Consider the following 14,991-nt stretch of genomic DNA (forward strand, 5'->3'; position numbering starts at 1 on the left):
GGTCCTTAAAGGAGATGTCCCGAGGCAGCAAGTGGGTCTATACACTTCTGTATGGCCATAATAATGCACTTTGTAATGTACATTGTGCATTAATTATGAGCCATACAGAAGTTATAAAAAGTTTTATACTTACCTGCTCCGTTGCTGGCGTCCTCGTCTCCATGGAGCCGACTAATTTTTGGCCTCCGATGGCCAAATTAGCCGCGCTTGCGCAGTCCGGGTCTTCTGTTGTTCTCTATGGGGCTCCGTGTAGCTCCATGTAGCTCCGCCCCGTCACGTGCCGATTCCAGCCAATCAGGAGGCTGGAATCGGCAGTGGACCGCACAGAAGAGCTGCGGTCCACGAAGGTAGAAGATCCCGGCGGCCATCTTCAGCAGGTGAGTATGAAGACGCCGGACCGCCGGGATTCAGGTAAGCGCTGTGCGGGTGGTTTTTTTAACCCCTGCATCGGGGTTGTCTCGCGCCGAACGGGGGGGGGGGTTAAAAAAAAAAAAAACCCGTTTCGGCGCGGGACATCTCCTTTAAGGGGTTTTAAGAGTTTCCCTATTTAATAGGCCGATTGTAAGATGCTAATGTTACTATAGCTTTTAAATTACTCACTATTTCCACAGTATTCGTGGACAGCAACAAGCATATCCAGACTGTGTGCTGCAGCATTCCAGGCAGGAGTCAGCGACCACAGCAGCTGGCAGCGCTCTGAACCCACCACTAACCTCAGGCATTACCCAGCCATCAGGCATGGAATAGTTAAGTCAGGTGGTTCAGTCTATCTAAAGTGTACAGCTAACCCCACACAGGCTGGCGTAGATTACATTTTCTGGTGCAGATTGCTGTAATCTTCGTTGATCCAGTCACACTGGGGAGAGGCCACAAGCTTCCCTTCTGAAATTCTCAATATCCAAAGTCCTGCTACCCCAGAGATCTGTCTCTTCGGTTTCCTCGATGAACAACATTGGCAACACCGCGACAGTTTTTCTTCGCGAGATTCTGCTCCTGGCTAGAAAAGCGATTACGCCGCAGTGGATGGAGCCGCCCAGGCAATGTGGAGAAAGCTTACTAATAAAACAATACCTCTAAATAACTTAGTCTCTGAGGCACTAGTGCCCAAATTCCATGAAGTGTGGGGTTGATGGTGCGATCCGTCGCTTACCCTTTTTCCTCCACGATTGCGCTCCTTGGCTATATCAACACTGCGAAGGGGGGTTTCAGTGATTAGCAGATGCTTGAGCTGGATTCAGTGGTCTGGGTCCAACTCTCTGCCAATTGACCAGTATGCATCCATCCCAATGACTCAGTTTATACTATGTTCTGTTCCCTTTCTTCTGGATGTTACTGCCATTACGGTATACTGTAATGTCATGAGGTTTTTGGCTTCCTCATTATTGGTGTATGAGGCTATTGTTAATGGTTCAGCATGTGGGTTACCTCAATAAAACAAGCTTTTAAACCCCATCTATTGGTGTGCATACTATAACTACCTGTAATCGAGGTTTAGTGATCTTTCAATTGAAGAGAATATAAATATGAATTTAAGTGTTGGACAAGAGATCATCCATCCTTTCCCCGGCGTCATTGAACATGTATGGCCAGTTTGAATGACCAATAAGGACTAAAGTATGTATACCTGTCAGTGACACAATCATTGACCAGTACGTCAACCAGCCTACTTCTATCTAGTGTGTACAACCATGGTTGAAGAGGTAATGGATTCAGACTAACACGATCCTCTAGTCCTGAACAGAGATGGTGAAGTACTTCTGACTACCTGATGCACACTATACCTCTGTAGTCATCAAACACTACATGCTGGTATGACGGACCAATGCCACTCACCTGGGCAGCACTAGTCAAAGCAGGTGTAGCATTCAGATTTCTGCAGAGTGTGCATCAAGCAGCTAGTAGCACTTTGGCAACCTTTGTCCTAGACTGGAGGTTCACCTTAACAGAACCCAAAAAACGAACTCTGCGGTTGTCCAGGATTAAAGACATGGCCACTTTCTCTCAGGGCTCATACCCACTGACGATAAACTTTCCTGCAATGCGAGAGTGAAAACACAATTACAAAGCCAATGATTTTCAATGGTTTCATTCTCATTCATGATGTCTTCACTCAAGGCTTGCAGCGCTAAGAAAAATCTGTGATATCGCCCGTTTTCAATGGGGCCGATGGCAAGAGCATCAGCCCCATGGAAAACATAGGGACTACATCGCGCTCCCCTGACACAACTGTGACAGTTATGGCAGGGGATTCCTTCCTCTCCAATAATCATCCCTGGCCGAAAAAACCCACACTCACCTAGAAGATTAGTACGGCTCATCTGTCCTCAGCAATCTTCTGATGGCCCAGGACTGAAAAATCCCCACCTCCCGAAAGCACTGCCAAATGGGCTGAGCGCCGTGACCAAATCAGTGGCAGCACCCAGCCATTCTTTGAATTCAATGAATGTCTGAGCACTGATCACAATGAGAATGAAACCATTGATTTCATAATCATGCGTTTTCACTCACATCACAGGAAAGAGTAGCACCAGTGGGTACGAGCCCTTAAGGTGCATTCAGATGGCACAATTGTTCAGTTTAAATCCAAGTCAACGAACGAGATGCATGTGCTTTCTAATGCCCATGGGTGGATTTTTGCTGTGGAATTCGTGGGCAGACGCCCGCCGCAAACTCCACAGCAATATATCCACCCATAGCATGCCATGTTAGAGTCTTCCATGCCCACAAGTAGAAATAAACTGCAATTTCCCGCTTGCAGGAAAGGAAAAACAAAGATGCAGCATGCTCTAATTACTGCGGACAATTACATGAACGGCTTCCATTGCAGTCAATGGAAGCAATCTGATCCACATCGAGTTCAAAGTGTCAATACGGCAGATCTGTGCGCTGGCACGACATACCCTGCATTGCACACGGCCGAGACATTCACGGTAGATCCAGACAGGCGAGTGTCTCTGGCTGGGCAGTGTCTGATACCGCTGTGAGATTTTGCAGATGACCTGGCCATGGGCATTCGGCCTTAGTCGTTCAGTTTCAGCCGGAATAAAAGTAGTTGTCAGCTGTTTATAAACACTGATCGTTCAGCGGTTCACATAGGAACGTGACACACTGAGCAACGAGTTAACGATTCCCAATAATGGTTTTGCCCGTTTAAGCAGGCTGCCCAAGCAAGGTGGTGGTGTCCCCAGCTCGTTCAAACAAGAATCATGAGGTTCTCATTTGGTGTAAAAGGAGCTGTAGAAACAGCACCACTTCTATCTATTGGTTAGAACTGGTATTACAGCTCTACCTAACTGAACATAGATAAACATATTACTCAACAGCATGTGGATAGATGTCACAGAAACATGGCTGTGCTTACAAAATCTGACCCCGACCATTACTTAAGATTTCAATGCCAGCCACAATTAAAACGGGATCTGCTAAGGCCTAATGGGGCCACGAACAGTAATGCACAAGAACACGAGGACAGCAATTTGGAATGCAATAACTTTAATGAAATAAAAGTGCAGCAATTCAGAAAGCTTGGAAACAGCAGCATATATCGATTGTCATGCTTTAGATACCACCCCTCAGGCGCAAGACAAGGTGCAGAGTAGACTCCTTCTGAATATTGTAATCTGATAACGTGCGACCATCTTCCAGCTGCTTTCCAGCAAAGATCAATCTCTGTTGGTCAGGGGGAATCCCTTCTTTGTCTTGGATTTTGGCCTTCACATTCTCAATGGTGTCACTGGGTTCCACCTCAAGAGTAATGGTTTTACCAGTAAGGGTTTTCACAAAAATTTGCATGCCGCCTCTTAAGCGCAATACCAAGTGAAGAGTGGATTCTTTCTGGATATTGTAATCAGACAAAGTGCGGCCATCTTCAAGCTGTTTACCGGCAAAGATTAACCTCTGTTGGTCTGGAGGGATTCCTTCCTTGTCCTGGATTTTAGCCTTCACATTTTCAATGGTGTCACTGGGTTCCACTTCTAAGGTAATGGTTTTACCAGTAAGGGTCTTCACAAAGATTTGCATGCCACCTCTCAGACGCAAGACTAAGTGCAGAGTGGATTCTTTTTGGATGTTATAGTCTGAGAGAGTGCGGCCATCTTCAAGCTGTTTACCGGCAAAGATTAACCTCTGTTGGTCTGGAGGGATTCCCTCCTTGTCCTGGATTTTTGCTTTTACATTCTCAATGGTGTCACTTGGCTCCACTTCTAAGGTAATGGTTTTACCAGTAAGGGTCTTCACAAAGATTTGCATGCCGCCTCTCAAGCGGAGGACCAGGTGCAAGGTGGACTCTTTTTGAATATTATAGTCAGATAGTGTGCGGCCATCTTCAAGCTGCTTTCCAGCAAAGATCAATCTCTGTTGGTCAGGGGGAATTCCTTCTTTGTCCTGGATTTTGGCCTTCACATTCTCAATGGTGTCACTGGGTTCCACCTCAAGAGTAATGGTTTTACCAGTAAGGGTTTTCACAAAAATTTGCATGCCGCCTCTTAAGCGCAACACCAAGTGAAGAGTGGATTCTTTCTGGATATTGTAATCAGACAGAGTGCGGCCATCTTCAAGCTGTTTACCGGCAAAGATCAATCTCTGTTGGTCAGGGGGAATTCCTTCTTTGTCCTGGATTTTGGCCTTCACATTCTCAATGGTGTCACTTGGCTCCACCTCTAGAGTAATGGTTTTGCCGGTCAGGGTCTTGACAAAGATTTGCATACCACCCCTCAGGCGGAGGACCAGATGTAATGTGGATTCCTTCTGAATATTATAGTCAGATAGTGTGCGGCCATCTTCAAGTTGTTTACCAGCAAAAATCAATCTCTGTTGGTCAGGGGGAATTCCTTCTTTATCCTGAATTTTAGCCTTCACATTCTCAATGGTGTCACTTGGTTCCACCTCTAGGGTAATCGTTTTGCCGGTCAGGGTCTTCACAAAGATTTGCATGCCACCTCTAAGGCGGAGAACCAGGTGCAAGGTGGACTCTTTTTGAATGTTGTAATCTGAGAGTGTACGGCCATCTTCCAACTGCTTACCGGCAAAAATCAGTCGCTGCTGGTCAGGGGGAATTCCTTCTTTATCCTGAATTTTTGCTTTGACATTCTCAATTGTGTCACTTGGTTCAACTTCTAATGTTATGGTCTTCCCAGTAAGGGTCTTCACAAAAATCTGCATGATCTGAAGAGAAAAAAAATATGTATGCAGAAGTTAATATTTAAACTAGGAGAATAAATTAAGTATTCATGACTACATTAATTGCCACTGCCTCTAAATCCAAAACACTATTGCAGGCTACCATAGCTTGTATTTACATCAATTTGCAGTTTTCTAAAAAAAAAAAAAGTTTACAAGTTGTATTGAACATGGACTACATTTCACAGGCATCAGACAATAAGCCAACCGCTATACCTGTAACCACTAAGGCTCGGTTCACATGGGAAGGAATCGCCGCGGATTTTCTGCACGGCAACTCCTAATCCCGGGATTAGCCAGCAAAAGTGGATGACATTTTTCTGTGGCCAAGCCGCACTAAAACTGACATGTCGTGCAGAAAACAAAGGCGCAGCATATCAACTCTTCATTTCCACAGCAGCCTTTTCCTCTCTATGCGTACTGAAGGCTGCGGCAGAGATGCAGGAGGCTGCGGGTTTTGAAGCTGCGCTTATCCCGTGGAAATGTTTTTTCGGTGCGTCCAAGCTGAGATTTCCGTCCCGTGAGAACCCAGCCTTAGGCTGCATCCACACATATGGATTTGCTGTAGAATGTGTGCAGCGGCTGTTTTGCATCAATTGATGCGGTATTTACCCCCCTCATTTGAGGTGGAATCGGCACCAAACATGTCAGGAACTATAATTGACATACTGAAGATTTAAAATCCACACTGTGGGCCAATATCTGCACTGGTTTATACACAGACATAGCCCTGTAATCATACTGACTCCCTACCCTACGCTGCTGTCAGCGCTGCAAGAAGATGGCAGCAGATTCTCTTCAGTGCTCTGATCAGCTGCCACTTTCTTTTTATACTTCCCAAGCCAGAAAACAAGGAGCTGGCCAAGTATATAAACCCCTGAACTCCACATCTTCTGACCCTGGAGCCAATAAGCTTAGGTTATGATGCTCATAGGACATGACAAGTTCCCATTAATTGCTCAAAGTTCTACTTGCCATCAATGAGTGAAAGCATTCTTGGTGTTCCAAACATGCCAGTCTGGCATAGCCTGTGCCAAGGACAGAAACACGCTGAGGTTATTAAGGTTTCAAAGGGCTTTTCTGATAGACTGATGACCCACCCTCAAGGATTGAAGACCATTAGATTAAGAAGCTGACTATGGCCGCTCACATTTTATTACAGCATTTAGCAGGTATTTAAAGGGGTTGTCCCGAGGCAGCAAGTGGGTCTATACACTTCTGCATGGCCATAATAATGCACTTTGTAATGTACATTGTGCATTAATTATGAGCCATGCAGAAGTTATAAAAAGTTTTATACTTACCTGTTCCGTTGCTGGCGTCCTCGTCTCCATGGTGCCGACTAATTTTCGCCCTCCGATGGCCAAATTAGCCGCGCTTGCGCAGTCCGGGTCTTCTGCAGTCTTCTATGGGGCTCCGTGTAGCTCCGTGTAGCTCCGCCCCGTCACGTGCCGATTCCAGCCAATCAGGAGGCTGGAATCGGCAATGGACCGCACAGAAGAGCTGCGGTCCACGGAGGAAGAGGCCATCTTCAGCGGTGAGTAGAGAAGTCACCGGAGCGCGGGGATTCAGGTAAGCGCTCCGGTGAGCTTTCTTTACCTCCCTGCATCGGGGTTGTCTCGCGCCGAACGGGGGGGGGGTTGAAAAAAAAAAAAACCCGTTTCGGCGCGGGACAACCCCTTTAAGCCACCAACTAGTGTGATTGTTCTCAGTGAGAGAAACCAAGTAATCTTGTAGATATGATAGCTTTTAATGGCTAACAAAAATACATGATGTTATAGCGAGCTTTTAGGTCTGCTATCAACCCTTCATCAGGCTAGAATGGAACTAGTTTGGATGGGGCACATATATAATATACAAACGCAGAGAGGACACCCCTCTTGATTGAAATACAAATGTTCACACAGAAACTAGAGTTTTTTCAGTTTTGCGCTCAAAACCCAACAGACAAACTAGCTGAGAAATACTTGTCAGACCACTGAGCTGAGGACAGTTTTATGATGTGCCTTATCTCTTTCAACTTGCACTTGGAAGGAGATGCAGCACCACCTATTGGATGGCAACATTACTACAAGTCAAGTTCTGAAATTTTATGAAGTTTAAAAAAAAAAAAGACAGAAAAAGAATTGGGAAGAGGACATCCCTCTTGACCTCCTTCAGACCTGTCATAATCTCCACTTATGCCAGAACCCAGGCTGAGGTTCATTCCATTCTTGGGGGGCATCAAACAGGGCCATAAATTTGTACTCCAAATTCTTCTGTGACTTAAAACTGCCCTTCAGTATGATAACTGGTCTGCTCTATGATGTGTCCCTGACCCCGACAGCATAAAGCAGATGAGTTATACTTAGGCTTAGTGTCTGCAGGCAGATTTGATTTGGGGAACCCACGCCAGAGATCAGCAAATCAAGCCACCCATAGGGATGCGTTAGGGTCCACAGGACAGTGAAGAGCATGCGGATGAGGTTTTTTTTCTTCCTGGCATGCAGATTGCACACGAGAAGGCTTCCATTGAGATCAACGGAAGCTGTCTGATTCGCGGCAGTGGCACACCCGCAGCTGTCACTGGACTGGTCGCAGAAAAGCAGATAAGAATATTGCAGTACGCATGCGTCCAGTGTCTGAGCCGTCCTGAAAAACGCAGATCCGGCTGGCACGGAGGAGACCTGTGCTGGATCCGGAGAGGTGAGAAACTTCCTGTCCATGTCTGCGGGCACACGGATACCACTGCGGGATTCCGCAATGGTACCCATGCGTACAAGTGGGCATGAGGCCTTACGGTCGGCCCGCCTGTGGTCAGTGCCTTACTCCTCACCAATACTAAGGCCTCCTTCCCACGGACGGATTTGCGCCGCGTAATTTGTGGCGGAAATCCACCGTGTTGCCCGCAGCTATTAGGTTCTATTGAACCTAATAGCTCGATGCTCACGGTGCAGAATTCCACACCGCGAAACCACCCGCGGCATGCTCTATATGCCACGTGTGTACACGCAGACGGCTTCCATTGTAGTCAATGGAAGCCGTCCATTCACGCTATTAGCAATAGATAGCGTGAAACCGCTTCCCCACCGACCGCGTTATATGATGCGGCCGGCATGTCATGTGACACTGTGGGCGTGTCATGATACTGCCTGCGCATAATGCGCTGTACTGCGCAGGCACACCGGCGCGGGATGCAGGGCATCAGGCAGCGTATCCGGAGGAGAGTATGGGGTCTCTGGGGGGTGGTGGGCACCATGACAGACTCCGCTGCCGGATGTCACTTACGGAGCCGTCACGGCCGCGGGCACTAGGCCTAACAGGCAAGAACAAGCTGCGTCATTAACACCAGGGAGATGAAGCAGACTGTCAGCCACCAACAGCCGGAGGGCGCCGGTCACACCGCACAGAAGGGGGGAGAAAGCCGCCTCCCCCCCCGGGCCCCCGCCGCTTCCTGCAGCCCCGCCCCCCATTGTCTGCCCGCGGCGGAGGATAACGGCCATGGCGGGCGCTCCACCGCCACAACGGCCGAGTCCGCAGTCAGACTCCTCTGTACCAGCGTCTATTAGTCCCCCGGACAGCGCCGCACAGAGGCCGCTTACCCCCACTAAGTGACCGAGCGGTCACACAGCGCACTAAGCAAACACTGATTAGGGATGCCGCACAGCAGCCGCTAGCATACAGCAGGGCCCGCCCGTACTTACTGCAATGTCTGCCAACGATTATCATCCACCGAGAACAAGAATGGAAATGAGACGTAAGCACACTGGGAGGGTATTTATATACAAGAGATAGGTAACCTTCCGCAGAACCCCCCAGAGTGGGACTTGTTGACGTCCGATGTCGTTTCCCGTAGTGTTACTCATAGGGCTTTACAAAACGGAGGGCTACACAGCTTTTATTAGTAGGTGGTGTTTAGTACAATATGATTTATGGATTCAGCGTATAAGCGAAATGCTATGAAGAGAAGGTCGCTGCGGAGCAATACACTGCTAACAGAGTGTCGGAGTGACGGGGTGGTCTGCCGGAACTTTATACTAGCTCCACCTCTCTCCGTCCGCTGTAGAACGTGCTGGGCTGTGCGCTGCTGGTCACAGAGGCTGCATTGTGTGCCGCTCAGGAGGCTTCACTAACATGTGCAGCACTGGGTGCTACTAACGGGAGCGTCATGGAAACCATAGCTATGTATAGTGGGCAGCAGAAACATGGACTCCCGCCCTTCCATGAGGGAAATAAATAGCAGCAGCGTCCCCTTCAAAATATACATACATATCAATATCTATCTCATATCTATATCTATCTGTCTCATATCTATCTCATGGCCCCCTGTCCACGGCCGTGATGGAATATCGCTAGTGATACTCCACCGCGGGGGAGCACTGACAGGTCTCTGCGATGAGCCTATCTAATAGGGTCACTGCGGAGAATCACAGCATGCCACGATTTGAATCCCGTGGGTGGCGAATCGCTATGATTCTCCGCTCATGGCCGTTGGGCTGCGTTTTCTATAGTTAAGTCTATGGGAAGCGTTCTCTGGGTTACCCATGGCCGGATTATCGCCGCGGATAGCGCAGTGACATATCGCCCGTGGACTGGAGGCCTTACTAGATACAATTTTGTAAGGTAAAGACTGCCAGGCCGTTTAATATGGCAGGCAAATCCAAATCTATATTCTATGTAAGGCCGGAAACAAATATGTCCGTCCAGTTTAGCCTATTACCCCCCAATGTTGATCCAGAGGAAGGCAAAAAAAAAACCCAATGAGGTAGAAGCCAAATTTCCTCTTTTAAGGAAAAAAATTCCTTCCTGACTCCAATCTAGTAATCAGAATAATCCCGGGATCACCGACTCTTCAGCAGTAATTAGTGACTATAATATGTAATATTGTATCACTCAAGAAAGGCGTCCAGGCCCCTCTTTAATGCTTATCAAATTTGCCATCACCTCATCTTCAGGGTGCGTTCACACAACCGTATATCGGCTGGGTTTTCACGCCGGCCGATATACGGCGACTCTCTCTGCAGGGGAGGAGGCTGGGAGAGTCGGGAGCAGTACTCTGAGCTCCCGCCCCTCTCTGCCTCCTCTCCACCCTCTCTCCACCCCTCTGCACTATTTGCAACGAGAGGAGGCGGAACAGGGGCGGGGCTAAATTCCGGGAATTAGCTCCGCCCCGTCCCACCGCTCCTCACTGAAAATAGTGCAGGGGGGTGGAGAGGAGGCAGAGAGGGGGCAGGAGCTCAGAGCACTGCTCCCGACTCTTCCAGCCTCCTCCCGCTGCAGAGAGAGACACCGTATATCGGCTGGGCGTGAAAACCCAGCCGATATATGGTCGTGTGAATGCACCCTCAGGCTGGATTCACACGGGCTTATATTAGCCAGGTTTTCACACCGTACCGATATACGCTGCCCCTCTGATGCATTGGTTTACTTGGAGTATTTCCACAGCGTAAAAGCGGCCAGCCAAGATAGTGCATTTCGGCCGGGAGCTTTTATGGTAGCCTATGGGAGCCAATGACAGCAGCCTGAGAAGGGAGGTGAGAGGGAGTTTAGCAGTGTGACTGCTAAACTCCCTCCCCCTTCTCTGCTCCTCTCCGCCCCTTGCCGGCTGTTTGCAATGGGCGGGGGCGGAGCTAAGCAGCCATCCCGCCCACTACCATTGCTGGCTGGGACAAGGGGAGAGAGCGAGAGCTTAACCCTTCCCTTGCAGAGAGACAGCGAGTGGGAGGGAAGAGGGAGACAGCTTAGCAGAACTAAACTGTCTACCCCCACCCAACGGCATTGCAGCCTCAGCATATATGAGCCAGGCCGTCTGAAAGGGCACACAAATGTTAGATTTGTGCACCCGTTCACGTGTTTTCATGTCACCGGCGGGCAAACGTAAAAAGCTGATGCCTGTGTGAATCCAGCCTCAGGGAGAAAGTTTAACAGTATCACTGCTCTTACAATAAAGAACCCCCTTCTACCGTGTTTCTCCGAAAATAAGACACTGTCTTATATTTTTTTTTGCCCCAAAAAGGGCACAGTGTCTTATTTTCGGGGAGGGGGGGGGCTTTTACTTACCTGGTCCGCGGCGTCCCGATGCCTCCCAATGGTGTCCGGCGGCGCAGCGTCCTCCTCATCTCACAGATGCCTTCTGCTGGTGACGGGGCTTTGAATACCCCGCCTCCAGCAAAGCGAGCACTGTGATTGGCTGGTTGAGCGCTAGCAGCCAATCACAGCCGGCGCTCGATGAGCCAATCACAGCCATTCAGTGATGTCATTCACTGAATGGCTGTGATTGGCTCATCGGGTGCCGGTTGTGATTGGCTGCTGGCGCTCGATTAGCCAATCACAGCGCTTTCTTTGCTGGAGGCGGGGTATTCAAAGCCCCGTTGCCAGCAGAAGGCAGCTGTGAGACGGAGGAGGATGCCGGACACCGCTGCCGCCGCTGCTGCCACTGACACCACTGACGCTACCACCGCTGCCGCCACAGATGACACCACCGCTGCCGCTGCCACCGACACCATCAGGACGCCTCGGACCATGTGAGTATTTTTTTTTTGTTTGTGGGGTACCTGAGATAGGTCCTTTTTTCGGGGGAGGCCTTATATTTCAAGCCTCCCCCGAAAACCTGATAGGTCTTACTATCAGGGTAGGACCTATTTTCGGGGAAACACGGTATGTCGGTGTAGAAACCTTCTTTCCTCTAGATATGGAGGACGCCCTCCCATTAAAAAAAGCGGCAAGGGGCGGGAGCTCAGCACACTAGCTCCCGCCGGCGATGGGAAGGGAAGGGGAAGACAGCTAAGCTGTCTCCCCCGCCTTGTGCACCACACCGTAGCGTATATCGGCCGTCTGTTTTTTATGGCCAGCCAATATACACTCGTGTGAATAAGCCCTTATGCTGCATGATTAACGCTGTAAAAAAAAACCTATGGCAGAATTAATGTGTTTTCTCTCCCTGCTATCATAAAAAAATTAATAAAATATTTTCAATATAGCCTATGTACTCAAAAATGGCACCAAAAAAACTACAGTTTGTGACATAAAAAACAAGCCCTTATACGTCCGTGTCGACGGAAAAATAAAAAAGTTATGGCTTTTGAAAAATAGAGGTGAAAAGCGTTGCGTCCTTAAATGGGTTGTCCCGTGAAAGCAAGTGGGGTTACACACTTCTGTATGGCCATATTAATGCACTTTGTAATATACATCGTGCATTAAATATTGGCCATACAGAAGTTATTTACTTACCTACAGGGCCCCCCCCCCCCTGTGCTGGCGTCCACGTTTCCATGGCACCGATCAAACTTCTTCTCTGGTCGCAGGAACAGTCGCGCTTGCGCACAGACGATTCCTCTTCTCGATGGTCCGGGCTCACGAGCTGCGTCCTGGCTCCTCCCTCTTCTCTGCATCATCGCGTAGCTCCACCTCCGTCACGTGGTGCCGATCAGCCAATGAGGTGGCTGGAATTGGCAGTGGAGCGCAGACTGCAGAAGAACATCCACGGTGCACCATGGGAGAAGACCCGCGGCGCCATCTTGGAAAGAAGAATCTTCAAAGTTGCAGAACGGGGATCCAGGTAAGAGAATTAAAAAAAAAAAAAATAACACATGGATGCGGCATTACTGTGGACTAACTGGGGGTCTGTGTAAAAAAAAAATTATGTTTTGCCGCGGGACAACCCCTTTAAGCCCAAAATAGGCTATGTCCTTAAGGGGTTACATTTGTACATCTCCTAAATGGTTAAAAACAAACAAACAAAGTTTTCCAATTGTGCACCCAGAGTAAACGAAAAGATGGAAATATATATGTTATCAAAAATTTGTACAGTATGTTTGCACATGTTTGAGATATTACAGTTGAAAATGTGAAAAAAAAATTTTTTTTTCCAAAATTTTCCCAACTTTTAATAAATATACACAAATTCTATCGATCTATTTTTACCACCTATGGGGTTATTCACATGGACCTATATTGGTCAGGGTTTTCAGCTTAGCTCCACCCCATCCAGCCCCTCCCATTGCAAACAGTGGCAGGGGGCGGCACCTCAGCATATAAGCTCCCGCCCCATCCCGCCTCCTCCCCTTGCAGAGAGGGGCAGGGTATATCGGCCGGGCGTGAAAACCCTGGCCGGTACACGCCCATGTGAATAAGCCCTAAGGGTGAATGCCCATGGATGGAATCGTTACGCGTTTCCCACTGTGGAAAAACGCGCATGAATTCCGCAGATATTACGCCCTTATTGAACCTAATAGCTTCCTTCCTGCAAATGCTCACATGCGGAATTCTACGAGCAGATTTCTGCAAGCGGGAATAAAACGCGGCATGTTCTATTATCCGTGGATTTACGCCATGGGAGACCTCCACTAATATAGCATTAATGGAAAACGCGGAAATCTGCAATTACTCGCAGGCATTTTTTTTTTCTTTAATCGTTGTACTCCCATGACGAAAATCCACGGGAGTATCCCACGCTGCTTGTGGGCGTGAGCCCTTTATGGATATGCAAATCCTTTACAGAGTTATTCTATGTTAAAGTGACACGTCAAATTTCCAAAATTTGGCTCCGTCACTAAGGTGCAAACAGGCTTGGTCACTAAGGGGTTAACTGGTAGGGGTCGCCCACATGCCCTGCATTGTTTACACAGACACAGTAGTTCATTCATACAGACTGCTGGCTTTGGTACTGTAGTTGTGTCCCATTCAAGTAAATGGGACTGATCTGCAGTATAATGCACACCCACCACCAAATAAGTGCAGCTGTGCTGGTAGACAATGATAGTGGCTCATTGTCAGTGCTTGACTAGTCTTTATTTTGACATTTTTGAATGGGAAAAATTTGTAAATTTGTGCCTCTTACACCGCGCACTATGCAGTAAAGATAGTTGTATCCATATTGTCCTGTTCACCTGAGAACTTAAAGCAACCCTCCAGTTCTGGACAAACAAAGATAGCCAAACCGCCTCTCTCACTACTTGATGCACTCCGTGTATTAGTATGCATCAGTACTCTAAGGGCTTATGCACGCAACCGTGTTTTCACCGTGGTTTGTGGTGAATGGTGTCAATGAAATATCGATACTCACTGTGGGGACACTGCATATCAATACACAAGAGACATAAATCGCAGCTTGCTCTCTTTCTCTGCATTCATACACATTGTGAGCCCCGTACCCTTGTATGGGCTGCTTGTGATACGCTGTCCATACGCAATGGACACCCTGCACATGTGTCTATGAGTGAGTCAGCAGGGCGTATTGCTGGAAAATATGTAAAACGCTGCTGGTAGACCCGCAGTCTTTTACGTATATGACCGTGGGCATGAGTCCTAAAGTCAGACGAGCGATTTTTGAGCACACCTATGTGCGCAAAACATCTGATAGAACCGCTGTTTCCCTATGATGTGTTGACATGTCCATCTTTTACAGGTGCAAAATACTTGCACCTGCAAAAGATAGGACATGTGTGCTCTGGGAAGGTCTGTGCTGTGCATTAAGATTCCCCGTGGGGGGGTACCCTCATCACTGAACACATTGTTGCAGCACTTCAATGAATGGCTGAGCGCTGCCTCTGATTGCCTGAGTGCTGTGACCAATCACAGGCTGTACTCAGCTGTCATTCAATGAATGTCTGAGCACTGCCTGTGATTGGCTGAGCACTAAGCCAGTCAGATCCAGCACTTTCTGGAGGCAGGGAAAAGTTCCCGCCGTGGCTGAGGAAAAAGTAGGGGGGTCGCCCCCACCACAGAGCAGCAGTCTACAACTTAGGACCGCCTAGAGGAGGAGACTTCCTCTGCAACCAGCAAACCACTGGACTTGTCTCTGCAGACTGACACGAACACTAACCCAGGAGAGAT

The 14,991-nt window shown here is 48.3% G+C and overlaps 1 protein-coding gene across 1 annotated transcript; it reads right to left on the bottom strand.

Annotated features, from left to right (window-relative positions):
* Positions 1-3,475: 3,475 nt before the first annotated feature.
* Positions 3,476-8,980, bottom strand: UBC (ubiquitin C). Its single transcript, XM_066603387.1, has 2 exons — positions 8,862-8,980; positions 3,476-5,163 (listed from the first exon to the last, which is right to left on the bottom strand). Exon 2 carries the CDS (start codon positions 5,158-5,160, stop codon positions 3,559-3,561), a length of 1,602 nt encoding a protein of 533 aa, XP_066459484.1. The 5' UTR covers positions 5,161-5,163; positions 8,862-8,980; the 3' UTR covers positions 3,476-3,558.
* Positions 8,981-14,991: the final 6,011 nt, after the last annotated feature.

The sequence above is a fragment of the Eleutherodactylus coqui genome, chromosome 5 (genome assembly GCF_035609145.1).
Source record: "Eleutherodactylus coqui strain aEleCoq1 chromosome 5, aEleCoq1.hap1, whole genome shotgun sequence".
Taxonomy (NCBI): domain Eukaryota; kingdom Metazoa; phylum Chordata; class Amphibia; order Anura; family Eleutherodactylidae; genus Eleutherodactylus; species Eleutherodactylus coqui.